This window comes from Brachyhypopomus gauderio, chromosome 7 (genome assembly GCF_052324685.1).
Source record: "Brachyhypopomus gauderio isolate BG-103 chromosome 7, BGAUD_0.2, whole genome shotgun sequence".
In the NCBI taxonomy this organism is placed as follows: Eukaryota; Metazoa; Chordata; class Actinopteri; order Gymnotiformes; family Hypopomidae; genus Brachyhypopomus; species Brachyhypopomus gauderio.
In genome coordinates, this window is record NC_135217.1 from 11,021,248 (window position 1) to 11,041,766 (window position 20,519).

At 39.4% G+C, this 20,519-nt stretch overlaps 3 protein-coding genes across 4 annotated transcripts; 2 read left to right on the top strand and 1 right to left on the bottom strand.

The window, feature by feature from the left end:
• The first annotated feature begins 2,189 nt into the window (after positions 1–2,189).
• On the top strand, positions 2,190–4,998 carry ubb (ubiquitin B). The gene is made up of 2 exons (XM_077011640.1): positions 2,190–2,347; positions 3,011–4,998. The coding sequence occupies exon 2, from the start codon at positions 3,015–3,017 to the stop codon at positions 4,842–4,844; it is 1,830 nt and encodes a 609-aa protein (XP_076867755.1). The 5' UTR covers positions 2,190–2,347; positions 3,011–3,014; the 3' UTR covers positions 4,845–4,998.
• A 2,462-nt stretch (positions 4,999–7,460) lies between these two features.
• p2rx5 (purinergic receptor P2X, ligand-gated ion channel, 5) lies at positions 7,461–18,154 on the top strand. The gene is made up of 12 exons (XM_077011644.1): positions 7,461–7,852; positions 8,932–9,082; positions 10,007–10,078; positions 11,582–11,657; positions 12,243–12,327; positions 12,489–12,569; positions 13,577–13,718; positions 14,904–15,043; positions 15,224–15,317; positions 15,475–15,540; positions 16,734–16,819; positions 16,901–18,154. The coding sequence occupies exons 1-12, from the start codon at positions 7,719–7,721 to the stop codon at positions 17,172–17,174; spliced, it is 1,401 nt and encodes a 466-aa protein (XP_076867759.1). The 5' UTR covers positions 7,461–7,718; the 3' UTR covers positions 17,175–18,154.
• A 1-nt stretch (position 18,155) lies between these two features.
• On the bottom strand, positions 18,156–20,474 carry LOC143518836 (ER membrane protein complex subunit 6-like). Of its 2 annotated transcripts, none has more exons than XM_077011645.1 (2): positions 20,249–20,474; positions 18,156–19,391 (listed from the first exon to the last, which is right to left on the bottom strand). In XM_077011645.1, exon 2 carries the CDS (start codon positions 19,357–19,359, stop codon positions 19,027–19,029), a length of 333 nt encoding a protein of 110 aa, XP_076867760.1. In that variant the 5' UTR covers positions 19,360–19,391; positions 20,249–20,474; the 3' UTR covers positions 18,156–19,026. The 2 variants fall into 2 exon arrangements, with proteins under 2 accessions (XP_076867760.1, XP_076867761.1); XM_077011646.1 differs by having other exon boundaries at positions 20,239–20,474.
• Between the last annotated feature and the right edge of the window lie 45 nt (positions 20,475–20,519).

Below are 20,519 nucleotides of genomic sequence, written 5' to 3' on the forward strand. Positions count from 1 at the left end.
AGAACAGAATATTCTGGCAGGCCAGCAGGAAAGCTGCCCTACTTTTTAGTTTCAATGTTTGGACTTTGGTTGTGAGGACTGCAATATTCTGTAGCCTTTGGGAATATCGGGCGGTTTCAGTAGAAAATAAAATTGGCGTTTGAGACCTAAATACTGATTGCTTTAAGCATGTACGAAGTTTATATGATTTGACGGTAGGTCCTTTAAAGTAAAGATAATAAACACGCTGATTCCATTCAGACCGTGCTCCGCCTTTCATTTGGCTTTAACATGTTTTCACTTTGAGTAGGTAGGATCAAGTATCAAAACGTAGTGTTGACAAACAAGCTATATATGTTCTGATTCCAGGAAAAATGTGCACATCAAGTTTAAGGTACAGAGTGTTTTACTCTGAACAAACATTCTGTCATGAGCTCACCCTGAAAGAAGGGTCCCATGGCCAGTTTTGCAACACAAGTCACATGAGGAAGACAGTGATGGATCTAAAGAAATAACACTTCAGTCATGCACATAAATGTAATATAGGCTACATAAATAAATTACCATCTTCAACCCCGATTAAGCAGCTAGTTGTACTCATACAGTCATACATATTTACTTGTTAAGACTCAAAGCTTCCTTATGTGAAAGGAAATAAACAAGACTCAGAATGAGTTTCGTTTAAATTGCACCCTAGTTAATAACCCAAATAGAGATGAGTGGATGCAAAATAGTCTAGCAGACTATATGTCTCAGAAAGAGTTAATTTTCCTCATGCCAGATAAGCAATGTAAACTGTAAGGTATAGCAAATGTACTGATTTTAGATTGAGTCTCTTTCCACCTGTTATAGCCCTGCTTCTTCTTTTATTCATTGGGAACATATGACAGATACAAAACATAACACGCAGGCACAAAAATAGGTTGGGCAGTCTTGAGTTATAATTAGAATACTTACAGTATTACAGTCCTGAGTGCTGAGTCTCCTTAAGTAGGCCTAAATTGGTAACTCAAATTCATTTTGCAGCCTTTTCAAGCTATATCTATAACTCTAAAAACAGATAGGTGAAAATGACTAAGCCTAATTCCCTAACACCTTAATTCGGTCCAAGGTTTGAAGAGGGAGTCTTTGTTAAACATTTCACTTTCCCCACAGTTCAGGATGGAACTGCAGACCCCACAGTAATACTCTCAATGTGTTGCTACACCAAAACCAATCACGTTGTTCCTCAAAGACAAACGTTTTCATTATCCATTTTCTCTGTATCATATACATTTAGTATGCAGACTAACAGTGATAATATACACTTTATATATCGTAACATAAAACCAACCATTAGGATATAGTGGCAAAACCTTAAAGCAGGATTCAGTTTGTGTTTGGATTTGTTTGAGGTAACAAAGGTGAGCAAAGCACGTTTCAATTAAACACAATTTGTGGATGACCAGAATATTGCTTTCGTGAAATTACGTGTCAAAAATGCTGAAACGGTCGAGCAGTTCTCCGCTTCTCCGGCTTTTTGACGTGACCTAGATTGTCGCGGTATCGGGAGGGGGTCGACACGATTGCAATCCACTTGTGTCACACATTGCGTACTATGTGAATAAAACCTAGAGTTATAGCTATACTAAAATACAAAAAGCTGAAATTATGTGGTTACTGGATAGCTAATCAGGAACGTTGTTTTGTTCATGCAATGTCAATTTAGTGACTTAATTAACTAAGGAATGGATCTAATAACGCTACTAAAATGAAATGCCTAACTTAATCGAATAGTAGTTTGTTGCTGTTAGCAAAGCTAACTGCGTTTAACATATAACTGTGTAATAAACTGTGTCTTGTCAGCTCTAGTTATTTCCTTGTCAGATTTACTCCTTAGCAACGAAACCAGTCTAACGCCGGTGTCCTGTAGGTTCCAGGCATATGATTCACCAATGACATTGCGCAAAAACAACCCAAACCATCCAATCATCGCATGAGATGTGTCCCAGATGACTCGGTACAGCTCGCATATTCTAGAGACATCTGTTTCTATAACGTTTGTATTACTGCGCTGTCAGGTGCTAGATATTAGTAACCTGTTTTGGTCAATTCGGTTATACATATGTAACTTAAAAACATGTATCTTTTAATATCACTTTTTAAACCGTTGTAATTTAACTGTTTAAACCGTGTACACGATAATTGTTGACGAAACCAAATAGGAACTATTTTCAAGTGCGGAAGGGACACGGCATATAACGATGAACACGTCACTATGCAAGTTTTTCTATAAATGTAGCTGCCTCATTTTTCCGCATTACAGTCGACACTGAAAGAAGACGTTGTTGCGCATTAAAGATCTTATTAACACATTTCTACTCGAAGGGTAAGTTATGATTTTAAGACAATCTTCATATATAGCTGTTGTGATGATAAAAAAGCTAGCGTATCGGGTATGTTTTTATCCTGTTTTCTAACGTCTGTACTCGCCGAGTGTTAGTGTAATCGGTTAGCCCGCTGGTTAGCCATAGCTACCAGTTTTCTATTTTGCTCGCGTCGTAAAATAAGCAGGTATGTTTATATTTTTGTCTTATATTCGCAAAAATATTTTTTTAGAATTGAAATAGCATATTTGCGTCTTGTCTATATGATCAACCGTTCTGCTTTGTTAGCTAGTAGCTAGTCCTTTGTTAGCTTTTTGCTGAGTCATTTTCACGGAGAAATTTCTTCTCGGAGAAATAACCCGGATGTTCTGAAATGGCGTATGTTAGAACGAGAAGAACGTTTTTTTAAGACTCTGATCGTGATTTTTTTAGACTCTAGTTAAATGATAAGTGACGTTTGTAGGCTGTATAAAAATTAGTCAATGTGTTTATGCGTGAAATGTATTTCTGTGTTTGTAGTATTGCATATATAACAATTATTCATTAAAAATTTAAGGATATTCATATATACATATTTTACTACAGTACACTTTAGTTACTATGTATGTGTGAATGACATTTATCATTTTTATCTCCCCTGACCCCCCCCCCCCCCCCCCATATAGAAAAATGCAGATCTTTGTGAAGACCCTCACTGGCAAGACCATCACTCTTGAAGTTGAGCCAAGTGACACCATTGAGAATGTCAAGGCCAAGATCCAGGACAAAGAAGGCATTCCCCCAGATCAGCAGAGGCTGATCTTTGCTGGCAAGCAGCTGGAAGATGGCCGCACCCTCTCCGACTACAACATCCAGAAGGAGTCCACGCTCCACTTGGTGCTGCGCCTCAGGGGTGGCATGCAGATCTTCGTGAAGACCCTCACTGGCAAAACAATCACTCTGGAGGTTGAGCCAAGTGACACCATTGAGAATGTCAAGGCCAAGATCCAGGACAAAGAAGGCATTCCCCCAGATCAGCAGAGGCTGATCTTTGCTGGCAAGCAGCTGGAAGATGGCCGCACCCTGTCCGACTACAACATCCAGAAGGAGTCCACGCTCCACTTGGTGCTGCGCCTCAGGGGTGGCATGCAGATCTTCGTGAAGACCCTCACTGGCAAAACCATCACTCTGGAGGTTGAGCCAAGTGACACCATTGAGAATGTCAAGGCCAAGATTCAAGACAAAGAAGGCATTCCCCCAGATCAGCAGAGGCTGATCTTTGCTGGCAAGCAGCTGGAAGATGGCCGCACCCTGTCCGACTACAACATCCAGAAGGAGTCCACGCTCCACTTGGTGCTGCGCCTCAGGGGTGGCATGCAGATCTTTGTGAAGACCCTCACTGGCAAAACCATCACTCTGGAGGTTGAGCCAAGTGACACCATTGAGAACGTCAAGGCCAAGATCCAAGACAAAGAAGGCATTCCCCCAGATCAGCAGAGGCTGATCTTTGCCGGTAAGCAGCTGGAAGATGGCCGCACCCTCTCCGACTACAACATCCAGAAGGAGTCCACGCTCCACTTGGTGCTGCGCCTCAGGGGTGGCATGCAGATCTTTGTGAAGACCCTCACTGGCAAAACCATCACTCTGGAGGTTGAGCCAAGTGACACCATTGAGAATGTCAAGGCCAAGATCCAGGACAAAGAAGGCATTCCCCCAGATCAGCAGAGGCTGATCTTTGCTGGCAAGCAGCTGGAAGATGGCCGCACCCTCTCCGACTACAACATACAGAAGGAGTCCACGCTCCACTTAGTGCTGCGTCTCAGGGGTGGCATGCAGATCTTCGTGAAGACCCTCACTGGCAAAACCATCACTCTTGAGGTTGAGCCAAGTGACACCATTGAGAATGTCAAGGCCAAGATCCAAGACAAAGAAGGCATTCCCCCAGATCAGCAGAGGCTGATCTTTGCTGGCAAGCAGCTGGAAGATGGCCGCACCCTCTCCGACTACAACATCCAGAAGGAGTCCACGCTCCACTTGGTACTGCGCCTCAGGGGTGGCATGCAGATCTTCGTGAAGACCCTCACTGGCAAAACCATCACTCTGGAGGTTGAGCCAAGTGACACCATTGAGAATGTCAAGGCCAAGATCCAGGACAAAGAAGGCATTCCCCCAGATCAGCAGAGGCTTATCTTTGCTGGCAAGCAGCTGGAAGATGGCCGCACCCTCTCCGACTACAACATCCAGAAGGAGTCCACGCTCCACTTAGTGCTGCGTCTCAGGGGTGGCATGCAGATCTTCGTGAAGACCCTCACTGGCAAAACCATCACTCTGGAGGTTGAGCCAAGTGACACCATTGAGAACGTCAAGGCCAAGATCCAGGACAAAGAAGGCATTCCCCCAGATCAGCAGAGGCTGATTTTTGCTGGAAAACAGCTGGAAGATGGCCGCACCCTCTCCGACTACAACATCCAGAAGGAGTCCACTCTTCACCTTGTCCTTCGTCTTAGGGGTGGACAGTAAATTACCATAATGCCCTAAAATACACCTACCAGCAGTTTTTCTGACTTACCCTACCTAAATTTCCCTATATACTCCCTTTTTAATTTCAGTCCCTCATTTTCCACTTTTTTATGTTGAACTGTGAAGTATAATAAAAGCATTGACAAATATTGAAGCTTCGTTATGATCATCATTAACTCCTGAGGTTCTGGTGATTTTACTGATTAAATGCTAGTTAATTTATTAGCTTTGGTGAACCGGAGAGTGCTTGATGGGCACATTGATTATGCATGCTATATAGTATTGGTGCGTAAAGGCACATGTGGAATAAAATAAACTGCTAACACTATTAATAAAGTAACTACCTTCTAGATTGTTAATTTACAATATAAAGAAACCCTATTGCAGCATGGTAAATAAGCAAACATTCAATGTACTTATTTTCTATAAAAGTAAATGTAAATATTTTAAAAATCAAGCGGTCATGAATTCCTTGCATCATCGTTTATTTGGAGTCAGAATCTGGAGGCAATACACAGGTAATGAGTGAATAACTGAAGCAGTAAGTATAGATGCAGTGAATAATGTTAAATGTCTTTATTTTGGCAATGATTTCCGAAATTGCATTCAGCGCACTTGAAGCCCTGAAAGTAGCTATACATTAATACAATTATAAAATTACTGTATGAACTTTATCCATTATAACATAACTAATAATATTCTATAGCAGCTATGGCCTAGGATTTTTACAGTATTGACAACGGTTTTAATTCAGTTACGTTGAAAAACATTTACTTGTTGCGGAAAATCCGCTTTACAATTGCGTAGAGATGGAAATGTATATAGACTAAATTGTGTTAACGTTTAGAAATGGCACACATGATGAATGTGAAAACCGAGGTAGAAGTGTAAAGCTTCACTTCCCCTTGTATTATTCTGGGCCATCCTGGGGGACACGAAACTCTTAACTCTTGTAAACGCCGCAGGTCTTCTCTATGTTTCTTAGCAAAACACACGGTAGTAAAAACCCTTATGAGTACATATAGGAATCAAACTGCATATTCGTAAACTTTTTCGTTTAACTGGCAAAGCCGTTACCGCAGCGATCAAGTGGTTCTGACAGCCTGTGGGCAGGGATGCGTATCCCTGTGTGCTGCGCCATATGTAGCCAGCTTCACTTCCGCCGTGCCTCCTCTTAGCCGCCCTGTAGGCTACATGTCATATAACAGTGAAACCAAGTATCCACTACTGGTCCACAAATATCTTAAGTGCGTCTTAACTGTGTAGGCTACGGAGTACAGGGAAGACTATATATTCAAACCCAGAATACAGCTGTCGGGTGAAAGATTTAAATTGCATATACGGATGAGTGGAATACTTGGATATGATAAAATAATAAAAATTAATTAGTAAAATTAACTTCTCACAGAGCAGAGGACAAGTGCATCTTCAGAGTCCCAATTGGTTTCTCCCAAAACATTGCACTAGTTACTTGCCAAAGACACATTGGTATATAGGCATCAAAACGTTTTAATGGCACAGTTAGAATCGCCGCTAACTCAGCTAAACATAGCTCATCATGTCTTTGATTTGTTAATGCAACTGCAACAATATTGTTTGACAATTCATCTTCTTCGTTTTCGTGTTATGTTATTACAGATGTTGCTGTTTCGTATAGCTGTATTGAGATCATTATTTAACTCATTCACCTCAGCGTTAATCCAGACATCATACAGATTTTACATTTCCATTTGAGGCAGAAAACCACGACGGTTGCCAGCTATAAGGTCAAAATGTAACATTGAAAGCTACAAACATACAATTATCGGCTGACAATTTCTTCTGCGAGACGAGTGCATGCTATATTAAGTTGAGACCTGTTATGTCGTGCCTGCTGTGAGAGAGAGGGCGCGGTGAAAGTCAGCACTTTCACTGACCGCCACTGTCATTTGCACACGTTAGATGTATACCTAATTAGTTAGCTTTATGTTTCACACAATGCCACTGTTTAAAAAAAAAGGTTTCAACAAAGGAAACATTTCAAAGCAAAATTTGGAAATGAATATAAGCATCAAATAACTTTTATTTTGTGGTTTCAAGTTATCTTGTAATAGTCTCTAGATCTATGTATTTTATTGATGTAGGCATATTTAATTGCCTTTCTTTTTTTTTTCCAATCAGTAATGCATGTGAAACCTCTACACCTGTCATTTTGGTCTGGAGGCCGCATACAATTTAATCGGATCTCAAGGGGGCCAGACCCAGTAAACTCATTCCAAAATTACATGGAACTAACAATAAGTCCACTTTTTTCTTTGTATTAGTGCAAAGAAGTAATTTTTTGGCCGTATGTTTGACACCCCTGCTCAACTCCTACCTTTCAACAATGATTATGTGTCTGATATAACAACACCTAATCCCCGCAGAAAATAAACAGCACACAGAAGGACAGAAATGCCCAAAGGGGTGAAGAGGAAGGTAGCCAGCAGGATATTTATGTTTACATGCAATGTAGAATGTTCGACATTAGAATGTAATGTTCATTTACGTAATTTTGACTAAAGCTAATCATCCCATCCCAACCCCCGTCAACATTACATAAAAATAATAAACTAACCTCCGTACCTCAATCCAACCCCGCCTAACCCCCATTTTTTTTAACTCTAGCTACGGCCATGAATAAAACCTCGCTTTATTCGTTTCCAGAGATAGAAGTCTTTCCAATTTGACACCATTGCAGATATAGAAGGTGGAATACGCAAGAAAGGAAAGGAAATGTGTTTCCTGTTTAAAAGTGTGTAGACTACACAGCTACTGAAGCGACTTCATGACAGTTAATCCAATGCAGACGCTTTGTAGAGGTGACCGGCACGCGGACGGTATCCAGACACGAAAATGGCACAGACCTGGGGCAACTTTTTCTACTCGCTTCTCGATTACAAGACCGAGAAGTTTGTCATTGCTAATAACAAGAAAGTGGGAGTTCTGTTCAGGCTCTTTCAGTTAGGAGTAATCGGATATTTAATCGGGTAAGTGCTCTGGATATGAAAATGCTTGAGTGACCAGAAATGTCAGCTGGCCCCTGTCTCGTTTTTTCTCGGTCACTTATCAAACACTTGATAAATAAAAAATAGAGGTATATTGGTCCTTTAATACTGAAGGACGCTTTCGTTGGCTAATTAGAGCGTGCTTAAACCACCATGTCTTGTATGGCTACGCTATTTGTAGACATGGTCGGCTTGCGGTCATTGCGCTAGTTTGACTGAAGAAATTTAGAAGAGTTATGGTATTGTGTTACCTAAACATACTTGTACCTAAACATGGATGCTATTAATAATTATACGGACTACTGTTGAGCCACGATTTGGATACAAAGAATGCACTGTTAAATGCGCCTGCTTTTTATTATTTCATTATAATAGTAGCCTACTTTTAGGCACGCACGCACACACACACACACACACACACACACACACATTTATATATATATATATATATATATATATATATATATATATATATATATATATATATATATATATATATATATATATATATATATATCTCTTCTATAAAGGTTTTTGGTATATAAAAATAATGTGATATTATATAATGTGAATGGACACAGAAATGGTAAAACACACATATCAATACATTACTATCTGTCAAGCATTTTCTATGGAGTGAGGAATTTCGTTGGGAGGTGGGCGGTCCTTTTGGGCGGTCTCCTTCATTAACTAATTTCCCATTATCGACTGTCAGTACTTCCCAAGTACCAGAGCAATCGTTACCATTTCTGTGTCCATTCACATTGTATATGATACCAGAAACCTTTATAGAAGATAGATGATTTAAATGCACACACATATGTCCACACAGAAGCACAGATGTGTGACACCACTCCAGAGTGGAGGCGTATAGACTGTAAAGAATAGGAAATGTCATAGATTTAGGGGTTCAGGGGAAAAAAGCTAATTACAAAATGTATTGACATCCATATGTATGGACATTTTGAACCAACAAGAACACATTATATTTTGTTTATATTTATATTCTGTCCTTGTGTGAGTTTTTTTATTTGATGTGAAACACTGTTTTGTTTTTGCAGTTGGGTGTTCATATGGAAGAAAGGGTACCAGGAGACCGAGGAGGCCATCCAGAGCTCTGTATTCACTAAGGTCAAAGGTGTGGCTCTCATGAACAGCACAGAGTTGGGCCTCCAGATATGGGGGCCTGAAGATTATGTCATACCTTCTCAGGTGAGCGTAACTCCCAGGATGAGGTTGAAACAACATTCATATAAAAAGGCCTTTAAGATGCAAAGAAAATGCATGTACAGAATCACCATCTTTGTTGGGTCCCTAGAACCTTCTAAGGCAAGATGTGAGTTTAAAGATATGGTTACTGGTGTAGTCATAACATTAATTAAAACTTAATTAGTGTGGGAAGGACAGGATGCATGAAGGATGTCTGATCAATTGTCAGTTATCAATTATCAAGGCCTGACAGCAACAAGTGCAATGGCTTTATATTTAAATATTCTAATTCATTATACAGTATGTTGATATATTAGCTCTGCAAAAAATTTTCTGTAAAATGGGGTCTGGGTTTAGGACCTTACAGAGACAGGTCAAATGAGGAAAGATCAACTCAGGCAGATGACTGTAGTTTAACATTTCAATAGGTTTATTTTAATTCAGAAGCAATTGTGGAAAACCTTTGAACCCATAGTTCAGAACTGGCAGAAGTTAGAAGGATAATTGCAATTCACTATTCCTGATATGTGCATCATGCACATAGTGGTATAACCACAAGTTAAGATGGTGGTTGTCATCAGACATTTTCACCAGAATGTAGCACATGTACCTGTATGCACAGGCTTGAGTGCACATAGTGCACATCTGCACTATGGATTACATCCTCACTACATCATGACCTGAGTGAAAATATTCACAAACTTTGGCAGGCATAGAAATTAGATGTATATTACACGTCTTCTATGAACAAACCAATGCTGGAACTTTGAATCATTAAGAGACTTTGCCGAGGTAATGTAGTATTTTATGTAGCATTTTTTTAAAGATCATTAAATTAACTAAAATTAAATTATTTTTCCCAAATAAATGTATAGGATAATTAAATTGTTGGATAATAATTTGATTTGTTCATTGTATTTTTTTAAGGGGGATAGAGTTTTTTTCATGGTGACAAATTACCTTGAGACACCCAACCAAAGGCTGGGCTACTGCTCTGAAGTAAGAGTCCTAACAATATCACAAGAGCACTTGTCACAAAGGTTACTTTTAATGCACTTCACCAGTATTTCAGATACATGGGCCCTGAACAACAATGACACAAGTTTAATATATAGAATACACTAATCGGCCACTTTATTAGGTGCACCTTGTTAGTACCGGGTTGGACCCCCTTTTGCATTCAGAACTGCCTTAATCCTTCGTGGCATAGATTTAACAAGGTACTGGAAACATTCCTGAGAGAGTCTGGTCCATATTGACATGATAGCATCACACAGTCGGTGCAGATTTGTCAGCTGCACATGTGAATCTTGAGATCTGGTGACTTTGGAGGCCATTCAAGTACAGTGAACTCACTGTTGTGTTCAAGAAACCAGTCTGAGATGATTCACGTTTTATGACATGGTACGTTATCCTGCTGCAAGTTGCCATCAGAAGATGGGTACACTGTGGGCATAAAGGGATGGACATGGTCAGCAACAATACTCAGGTAGGCTGTGGCATTGACACGATGCTCAATTGGTACTAATGGGCCCAAAGTGTGCCAGGAAAATATCCCCCACACCATTGCACCACCACCAGCAGCCTGAACCTTTGATACACGGCAGAATGAATCCATGCTTTCATGTTGTGGATGCCAAATTCTAACCCTACCATCTGAATGTCGCACCAGAAATAGAGACACATCAGACCAGGCAACAGTTTTCTAATCTTCTATTGTCCAATTTTGGTGAGCCTGTGCGAATTGTAGCCTCAGTTTCCTGTTCTTAGCTGACAGGAGTGGCACCTGGTGTGGTCTTCTGCTGCTGTAGTCCATCCCTCTCAAGTTTCAATGTGTTGTGCCTTCAGGGATGCCCTTCTGCATGGCTCGGGTTGTAAGAACTGGTTATTTGAGTTGCTTTTGCCGTTCTATCACCTCGAACCAGTCTGGCCATTCTCCTCTATCCTCTGGAATCAACAAGGCATTTGCGCCCACAAAACTGCCGCTCACTGGATATTTTCTCTTTTTTGGACCATTCTCTGTAAATCCTAGAGATGGTTGTGTGTGAAAATCCCAGAAGATCAGCAGTTTCTGAAATACGCAGACCAGCACATCTGGCATCAACACCCATGCCACGTTCAAAGTCACTTAAATCATCTTTTTTCTCCATTCTGATGCTCGGTTTGAACTGGAGCAGATCATCTTGGACATGTCTATATGCCTAAATGCATTTAGTTGCTGCCATTTGATTTGCTGATATAACATTTGTGTTAGCAGTTGGACAGGTGTACCTAATAAAGTGGCCAGTGAGTGTATAGCCAAAGAACACTATACTCAGCTAAATGTAGGCTTGGCGAGGGAAGTTCTTAAGTCTTTTCAGTTTTCAATGAGGAAGTATAAATAATAGCCACCCTTGAGAGCAGTCATTTATTAAATACTGGTTTGTGATATTTTACTATAGTGTCAGTTCCATTGCATATGGTTTAGTCTGGTATATGATCATGTTTTTCTAATGGCTTCAGAGTCCAAAAGTACCAGATGGCTATTGTGGACGCAATGAGGATTGTACAGAGGGAGAAACTGTTGTAGCTGGCCATGGTAAGAGCAGAGGTTTCTCAGATCACCAAAGCATCTAATTAATTCAGATTATTTCAATATTTACAGTGAACAGATGCCTTGCTTTGGCTCTGTGGTATGGTAAGGTGTGATCTTGTCATTTCATGCTGAAAGCCATGTAAAATCAACACACATATACAAGCTGAGCAAGATAGTTTGCAAAAAGTAAAAGAAGATAATGCAAGAGCATTTCCTGTGCTAGAAGGTCACCTGACCTGAAACTAGGAGGTCTTCATGGCTGAAATTTAAACCTGTGAAATGTTAAGTATATGAATGTGTTACATTTTTTTTTCAGGCCTGTTTTGCTAGCCCCACATCAATGTCATCTGTGGAATTTGGTCTAGGGTTTGAGACATTCTTTTACACTGTCTAAGCATCTGAGATATTAAAGCAACTGAACCTTACCTCAAGATACCCCAAAAAGGCTGAACTACAGCTCTAAACCAATAAAACCAAAATAAGTTTAAGAACGGAAACAATGGGGATTTGGAAGTCTGTGGTATGTTTTTAGACTGACCTGCCTGACCACCAGCATGTAACTGGGTTTTGTCTTTGGTCCTGGCTCAGGGGTGAAGACAGGCCGCTGCATAAATGACACAAGGACATGTGAGATTCATGGCTGGTGCCCCATCGAGCAAAGCCATGAGCCAATGTAAAGAAACGTCATTAAGTAGTCCTGTGCTCAGGTTTTTGTTAAGTACTGATACAATGAGCTGTCTTAATGTCTCCATCCATCCATCTCTTGTAGCTTGATATAAGTCCAAACATTTCATTATAGTTATGGTCTGATCACCTCTTGTTATAACCTATTAGGGAGCCCATGTTGGAAAAAGCAGAAAACTTCACCATCTACATCAAGAACTTCATTAGGTTTCCAAAGTTTGACTTCTCCAAGTAAGTCAAACAATGTATCTTTACTCTATCACAAGATTGTGGGTGTGTAATCTAAATTTCCAAAGGACTATCCAGCCCTTCTATGACTTGGAATGATGTTCTTTATTGCCATTTATACTTATTTTCCGATTTGGATTAATTTTATTTTCATCTTGGTAATTAGTTGTATATGCAAATCCACCAGCAGAATTTTTGCAGCAGAGCAAAAAGCATAGCGCCAGATAATTAATGTCTGCCCAACCAACACACACACACACTCATGATTTTTGTCATGATTATCATAAGCAAAGAAGGCTTTGGGAAAATTTTTGGAAATTATAACAAAATGTAGTGTTATGGTTTGGCCGTGAGAACCCTGCATATAAGACTGCTCTGAATGTCTCATGCCATCATCTCTATTTATACCAGTAAGTAATGGGATCACTGAGAATGCTTGTCTGTTGTGTGGGACAGCAGGACAGTAGGCCCCGCCCACTCCAGGGAGGGTCACAGTATGTATGCTTACTAGGCTCAACACATAAAGCACAAGAACTTGCTTCATGGTTGACCTTCAGCTGTCATGCCAGTCATGCAGGCACCTTTTATAACCCGTAGTACCCTTTACGGAAAGTTTTGCCTGCCTCCATTTCATCACAGCCTAACTAATTATCTGTAATTATGCACATCTAGAGCATAATTGCTATAATTTCTATTACAATCAAGAATAGGACAGTGATTACAGACCTATGTGAATGTCCAGCAGACTGCTGGTTGGAGTCCAAACATTGTGAGAGTTAACAGCTGGGAGAGTTGGACAGCTGTCTTGTTCTACTACTACTACTACTGAGTACTTAAGAAGCACTTAAAAAGAGGATCCCTCTTCTCTCAATATTGTAGTCCTCTAAAGTATACCATATAAGGGTTGTGTGGGTGGGATGTGCCACAAGATTTGCAAACCAATAATTGGCCAACAAAAGTTTATTTGTCTAATAAAATGTGAGCTTTGCTGTTTTTCTGCTTCTGTTAAGGTCCAATGTTCTAGGCACCACCAACAACTCGTATTTGAAGACATGCACCTATGATCAGGTCCACCACCCCTACTGCCCCATCTTCCGTGTGGGAGACCTGGTGCGCTGGACTGGTCATAGTTTTGGGGAAATGGCAGTCAAGGCAAGAGTCTGTCATACTGTCACACAATTACAATTTACTTTGCCTTATGAGATGCCATGTCCTTGCAGAGATATTTTGGGCTTTGTCTACACAGTATCCTTGGCCTCATGTGACCAAGCTGTCTTTGTGCCACAACTCTGAGCCCCACAAGTAATTAGTTTCCAATCACCAGTCCTCGATGAAGAGGCTAGGAGTGACTTCTAGGCAGGATACCAAGTTCAATAAGTGTGGAATTTCATTATGGGTTCCCCTTGTTCATTTGCTGCTTGGCTTGTGTCATGTTATGACATGTCACGACAGCAGGGATATTATCATTAACAAAAACCATCACAAAAACAAAAATGAGCAGTTAAAAAATGTACTCATTAACTAAAATGAAAATTTGAAAATTTTTACTTGTATTTACATTGTACTTTATTTGTGTCATTATATATTTCTCGTCCAGTTTAACTATTAAATCTAACGTATAAAATTTTAATTCTTGCAAGATGCTATAGCTTCCCAATCTATGAAGTTATCAGGCTAGCTATTTAATCTGGGTGTAGCAGTAGCAGGGTAGGGGCGAGGGATAAGGGGTTTGTTTGATGGCCTTTATTCTCCATAACACAGTCCAACAAACCAACAAGAAAGCTGACAATACAACCAAAAAGTTCAGAATGCTCAGTAATACATTGGATATTATTGTAGTGATAATAATAAAAATATGGAATGACAGTGAATGCTCAGCATGTACATCTGGGTTTTAAATAGTGGCTGTAAATGAGAATAATAAAGGAAGTGCAAGTGCAAATGATGAGCGAGGCAGTAGTTGAGAGGAAAGGTGTGTGTGTGTGTGTGTGTGTGTGTGTGAGAGAGAGAGAGAAAGAGAGAACATGATCAAAACAAAAAATATTTAGAAAAATAGATTTTAAAAAACTAATTAAAACATCTAAATTATAATACTGATCCACAGATGAACCCTTAAACATTGCACAGGCCATTATACAGTTTTACATTGCACAGTTTATATTATGGTCTCAGTACTGCACATTCAGGAAAATGGCCCCATTGTTTAAGAATATATTACAAAGAAGAAGCAAACAAAACATAAAAAACAGCATCATTAGTCCTAGTTTTCACTGAAACTGAGTTGAACCTCTATTGTTCTTTCTTTTCCTCTCGTCATGTGCTGTACTAAAATAAAAGGGTGGAGCTGTTGGTGTGGTGATTGACTGGAACTGTGATTTAGATAAAGACTCCTCTATGTGCAAACCTGAGTACAGCTTCACTCGCCTGGATGCTCTGAAGGACTCCACCAACACTGTAGCAGCAGGATACAATTTCAGGTGTCTATGACCATCTTTGGAACTTGCTAGTGTCTGCTTGTTGTAGCACAAAGTTTGTAGGATCAAATGAATCCAGAAATACTGAATATTTAGAACTTTGACTTGCTCTTCCTCTTGATGTCATTCTATGGCAAAAAAAGTAGATTTCATGTCTTTTCCAAATTATCCTTTGTCTTGCAGATTTGCTAGATATTACAGAGACACAGAAGGACAGATATTTCGCTCTCTGTATAAAGTGTATGGCATTCGATTTGATATCATGGTTAATGGGCAGGTAAGACACTGTTGCCTTTCTTGGGCTGATATAAAAGTACTTGTAATGTAGATCACATTACTGCTTGGCTTGTGTCATGTCATGGGTCGCGTTCACAGAGGGACTGTTCAACATGACACAGGCCATGACAGTCTGTTTACATCTGCTTGTTTTCCAGGCAGGGAAATTTAACATTATTCCCACTGTGGTGAACATTGGGTCTGGGCTTGCCTTAATGGGTGCTGTAAGTATTGCTTCCCGTCAATAACTGCTAATCTTTTACAACTGTAACTGACCATGCTGTCTGGGTTATTAAAAAATATCATACATTATAAACAAAATATAGAATTATTATTTGAGAAATAAATGAAGACATTTATTTAATTAAGGTAAGTTAATTAAGTTTAATTAAACTTGTTCTTCATCTGATTGGAATCTGGCATGATCCCCTATGTCACTGATGATGGACAGATCAAAAATGAAAGCATGTTTGAGCAAGAAAGATTTTTTTGTACAGTCATGGCCAAAGGTTTTGAAAATGTCACATATTTTGGTTTTCACAAAGTTTGCTGCCTGTTTTTATGGTGGCAATTTATATTAACTGTAGATTGTGAGGAGTGATTCTGGTAGAGAGTACGCTGTGCGCAATTGGCTGCCGCTTCTCGCCGGTGTGTGATTGGTTGTGTTGTTTGTGTAAGACTTGTACCTGTGTTAAAATAGTAAAAGTACCTTGGGTATTTTGGGTATATTCATTCATTTCAGTGATGATTTCATTAGCTCAGGAAAAAAGGTTAATGAGGACAAGACAGCTGACATCACTCTGTCATGCTGATTAAAAAAGCAGACTGGTTGCTATTATAGGTTAATTGTGCTTTTAAGTTTTCTTCTGTTTACCATGGTTACCTCCAAACATGTGCAGTCATCACTGCATCAAAAGGGTTTCATAGGCAAGGACATTACTGATCAAGCAAGAGTCAGGACCGTCTCCTAACCTAACCATGTCACAAGGCAAAAATGATAACCTTGTGATAGTATGTAATTGTATAGTAATTGTATTTCATTATGCCATAAACATCTGACAAAAGGTTGTAAAACTGAGGCAGCAATGTATTTTTAAAAATTGTGGTTCTCAAGACTCTCAAAACTTGGGGACACGACTGTACAGTTTCCCATAGGAACAAACTCACTGAAAGCCTTGGCCACAAGAGGGCACTATTCTATTGCTTTTCTTTGTAAACAATAAGGTTGCATGCAGTGCCACCTGACGTTTTGCCCCCTTGGGAATTGCTTTATATGCCATAGTTTTTAATTTTCTAAATATTATAAACAATCTATTTTTACTGAAGCTTGGTAAAAGATGATAGGGGAACAAGATCAGTTTAACAGAAAGCAGATGAAACTCACTGATGTGCTGTAATGTTTATTCTTTCTGCACAGGGCGTGTTCTTCTGTGACATGATCCTGATCTATTTGATAAGCAAGAGCTCTTTCTACAGAGAAAGAAAATTTGAGGGTGTTGCAAAGTAAGTCTAAGTTAAAGATATTTGAGTGTGTGAAGGATGAATGACACCACAGTCACACATGCCTCATGTCACCACCTGTAGAAAAAAGGAGGGAGGGTCCAGAGACACGAGGAATGCTAGACACCGTCATCGGCACACCCACGATGGACGACACAGGAAGGAGGACAAAGTCGCTGCAGAAGGGCAACCGCTACCATCATCAACACACGGTCAGGACAGACGGCCTTTGCCGAAGACTCATGGTCATGAACAAAAACAAATCCCTGTGGCCTCATCCAGACCCCATCACAGCCCAGAAAGAAAGGCCATGTCTCCGGTCTCGTCCTCAAGAACAGCAGGCAGTCAGCTGAAATGAAGTGATGAAGATAGGCACAATGTAGGCACAGTTCCAGAGACATCCTCAGAATTGGATTTTAAAACAGGAAATGGGATGAAATTGAAATAAGATCAGGCCCTTCTGCCTGCCCATCAGTGTTTTGAACCTGTGTGAAGAGTTTGCTGGTAATGAACATCTTTGTATTTGCAAGAGAGAGCACAATAATTTCGTCAGGTAAATGGTGTATTATTTGGCAAATAAACTGTGGCAAATACCAGAGGTGGACATTCCAGGTTCAGAAATTAAAAGTCCTCACCAAGATTTTGCTCAGGCTTCCAGGATTGTGTTGATTCCACTCATTTTACCTGGCACTAATTAGAAAATCCAGCAAGCTTGAGTAAAATCCTGGGAAGGAGTTTTACTTTCTGAACCTGGAATATCCACCTCTGGCAAATACATATATGCGCATACCAGAATGACAGAAACAGTACACAGAAAGTGCCCATCAGACAGCTAGTGAAAAACACACATCTAAAAGGTCAAACCTAAATCTCTTCACTCATGCATAAATCTTTGATTAAACAGAAATATTGTGTAAAACCTGAACAGTATTCAAATAGTCAGGACAGAACTAGTTTCATTTAATGAAAGTGTACTGATGTGCCTGAAAACTAAGTTTATACATACTTTGCCTTAATGTTCTTCAGCATTCAGTACATGATTCACCCATCAGAGCAATTAGTTATACATCACACTTGTAGCATTGATGCTCTTCATGCAAATGTATTTTTTACTTTAAACTGTTTGTAACTGCCTCAAGTATGTAAGAAACTGGGTTTAGTACACCCCGAGTTAAAATTTTGAGTCACTTCATTTGTATAACTAATGAGGAATGTATATTGAATGCTTTTGATTTGTTCCACTGAACTACACATATTGCTTTTTATTATAAATACCACCATACCTAATTACAAAACAAAGATGTCATGTTTGAAAAAAGTGCAAACAAGAAGAAGCAACTTGAGTTTTCAAATTTTTATTTAAAATGGAAAACACAAAATTAGTGCACAAACAAAAATGAAATAAACCCAAAGCAACAATTTAAGTAACAAAGCAATTAAAACAAAGGCTTTTAAAGGAAAGACATACACATTATGATACGCAGGTAGTGTGACAAATGAGATGGAAACATGCCTCCTGTGTGGCACAAAAACAAAAAAAAGCATGTGGAAATGAAATACAAAACATGAAACCACACAGCTGCCACCACGAGATGGAGCCTGCTCGCGGGGTGATAGATAAACACTTTATTGATCCCAGAGGGAATCATTGTCAAAAAAGGGGGAAAATTAGAAAAGAGAACACCAGAACAAGAACATACACAAATCAATTATGAAATTTGTTTGAATTTATTTGGAAGAAATTTTCCCTTTCTAGATGTAATTTAGTAAGTGCTGGGTAGTACACTGTATGCCAGCAAATTTCCCTTGGTAAGATAGGACTTTACTTAGAGAAAGTTACAATTTCCCTGACATGTATTCTGAACTTTTAACTCTTGCCATTCTCAAAAGACTAAATTTCTATTCATTAGATTATAGAGACATATTTGATTCAGGACTATAGGTTTCACCCTGGTCTTTAGGACCAAGAACTGAACAGTTCAGGATTCAGCAGTATTTCATAAAGATTCAGTGAAGACACCAAGAGAAAAGACACCAAGAGAAAAACAATTCAGATTAATTCATATCTATATGTTGAGTTTCTAACAAAGTCTCGTTGCATATAGCATCATCTCAATCTATGTACAAATGCAAATATCTGCCGGCGTTAATGGTATACACCTGCATGGCTGCTTGAACCAAAGCATGAGAGCTCAGAGAGCCCGTCCTCTTCAGTACACATGCACCATCCCATAGAGGAAAGTCCAGAACAGAACATAGGTGAAGAGGCCGCCAACAAGACCCCCGGTAAACAGCAGTCGTCGAGATTTAAAGCCTTTATTCCACCGTCGACCAGCCTTGAGTATAAGAAGCACTGACAAAAAGAACGAAGCCAGAAAATAAAAGATGAAACCGTAGAGTCCTGTAAGACCCAGGATACCCGCCGTCGCTCCGGATAACGCAGACACCGACGTCCGACAGTACTCGAGCACTGCACCGTTGCCCCTCACGGACACTTCGCTGATAAACTGGGGACCTTCGCGTTTAGCTGCCAGAGTTGCCATCGTTTTCCACTGGCAAGAAGGGTCTTTTATCACTGCAAGAAATTGCACAGACTTTAGCATATTCTCAGCAGTACTTTTTAAAATGCATCTCACAGTATACAAAATGCTGCTGTCAAAAATTATTTGAGAACAATGTGTCCACTAGCTGTGATGGTAACTTATTCTATAATCTGTATTGAAGATTATAATCTGTATCTGAACCATGTGGTCAGGTGATAAATCCCACTGCTTCCGAATGACATTTTACGTACATATCAGTTATAGTTCTCTGAAAAATAAATATAAAATTATTAAACTTCATTTTAATTATGTTTACCCCATTAATAGTTCTAATAATACTGTACTGAAACGGCTTTTCTAAATCAACAGATGCAGTAAAACAACAACAACAAATCAGGGATAGTCACATGTCCTCTTGTATTCAGTTCTGCAACAAAAGTTTCCAAATTTAAACCATGAATCAGAGAAAATAAAAATATGACTAGAAATTTAATTAAGTGCTGTAGTTCACGACCTTACATTCCCAATCTGCTAACATTGTGTATTTAAATACATCTTTCCTGTTTGATCCTGAGCATAAAGTTTAATTGTATTGTATCTAGCGAATAGTGTTTATATTAGCCGCTTTTGGAAAACACACAAACAACTATGGAGAACGCTCCCTTACATATACGTTTCGCACTGCTAGATTTTGCGGCAACATTTCTGACAGTACAAGACGACAGTACAACTTCTGACAAGTTAGGTAACTAGTTAATTGCAGACGGTAGCAGTCCCTAAATAGGCCAAAAGACAAGTTTTAGCTCAAGATAACAATATAATTTTTATTTCACTATTGTCCATTGTAGTCAAAATAATCGAGGGGTGAAGACGACAGACCTTCGCTTACCTTCGTGACAAAGATGCCCAGAAGAATCTACGTCAGTGGATGTTCCAGAGATGTAATTGCACAATCTTAGTTTGCATCACACTCCTAAACGTTATTAATAGTAGATGGTATTTACGTTTGTGTTCTTCAGTAAGATCTTTATTTTAAAAATAGTTAGCTCGCTATCACATCCTAGACACAACTCCACGGATATGCTCTTCGGTAGCCATATTCTTTCGCAATGTATTCTGGGAAATATTTTTTATAGACATTGCTGCCCGAAATTATTCAT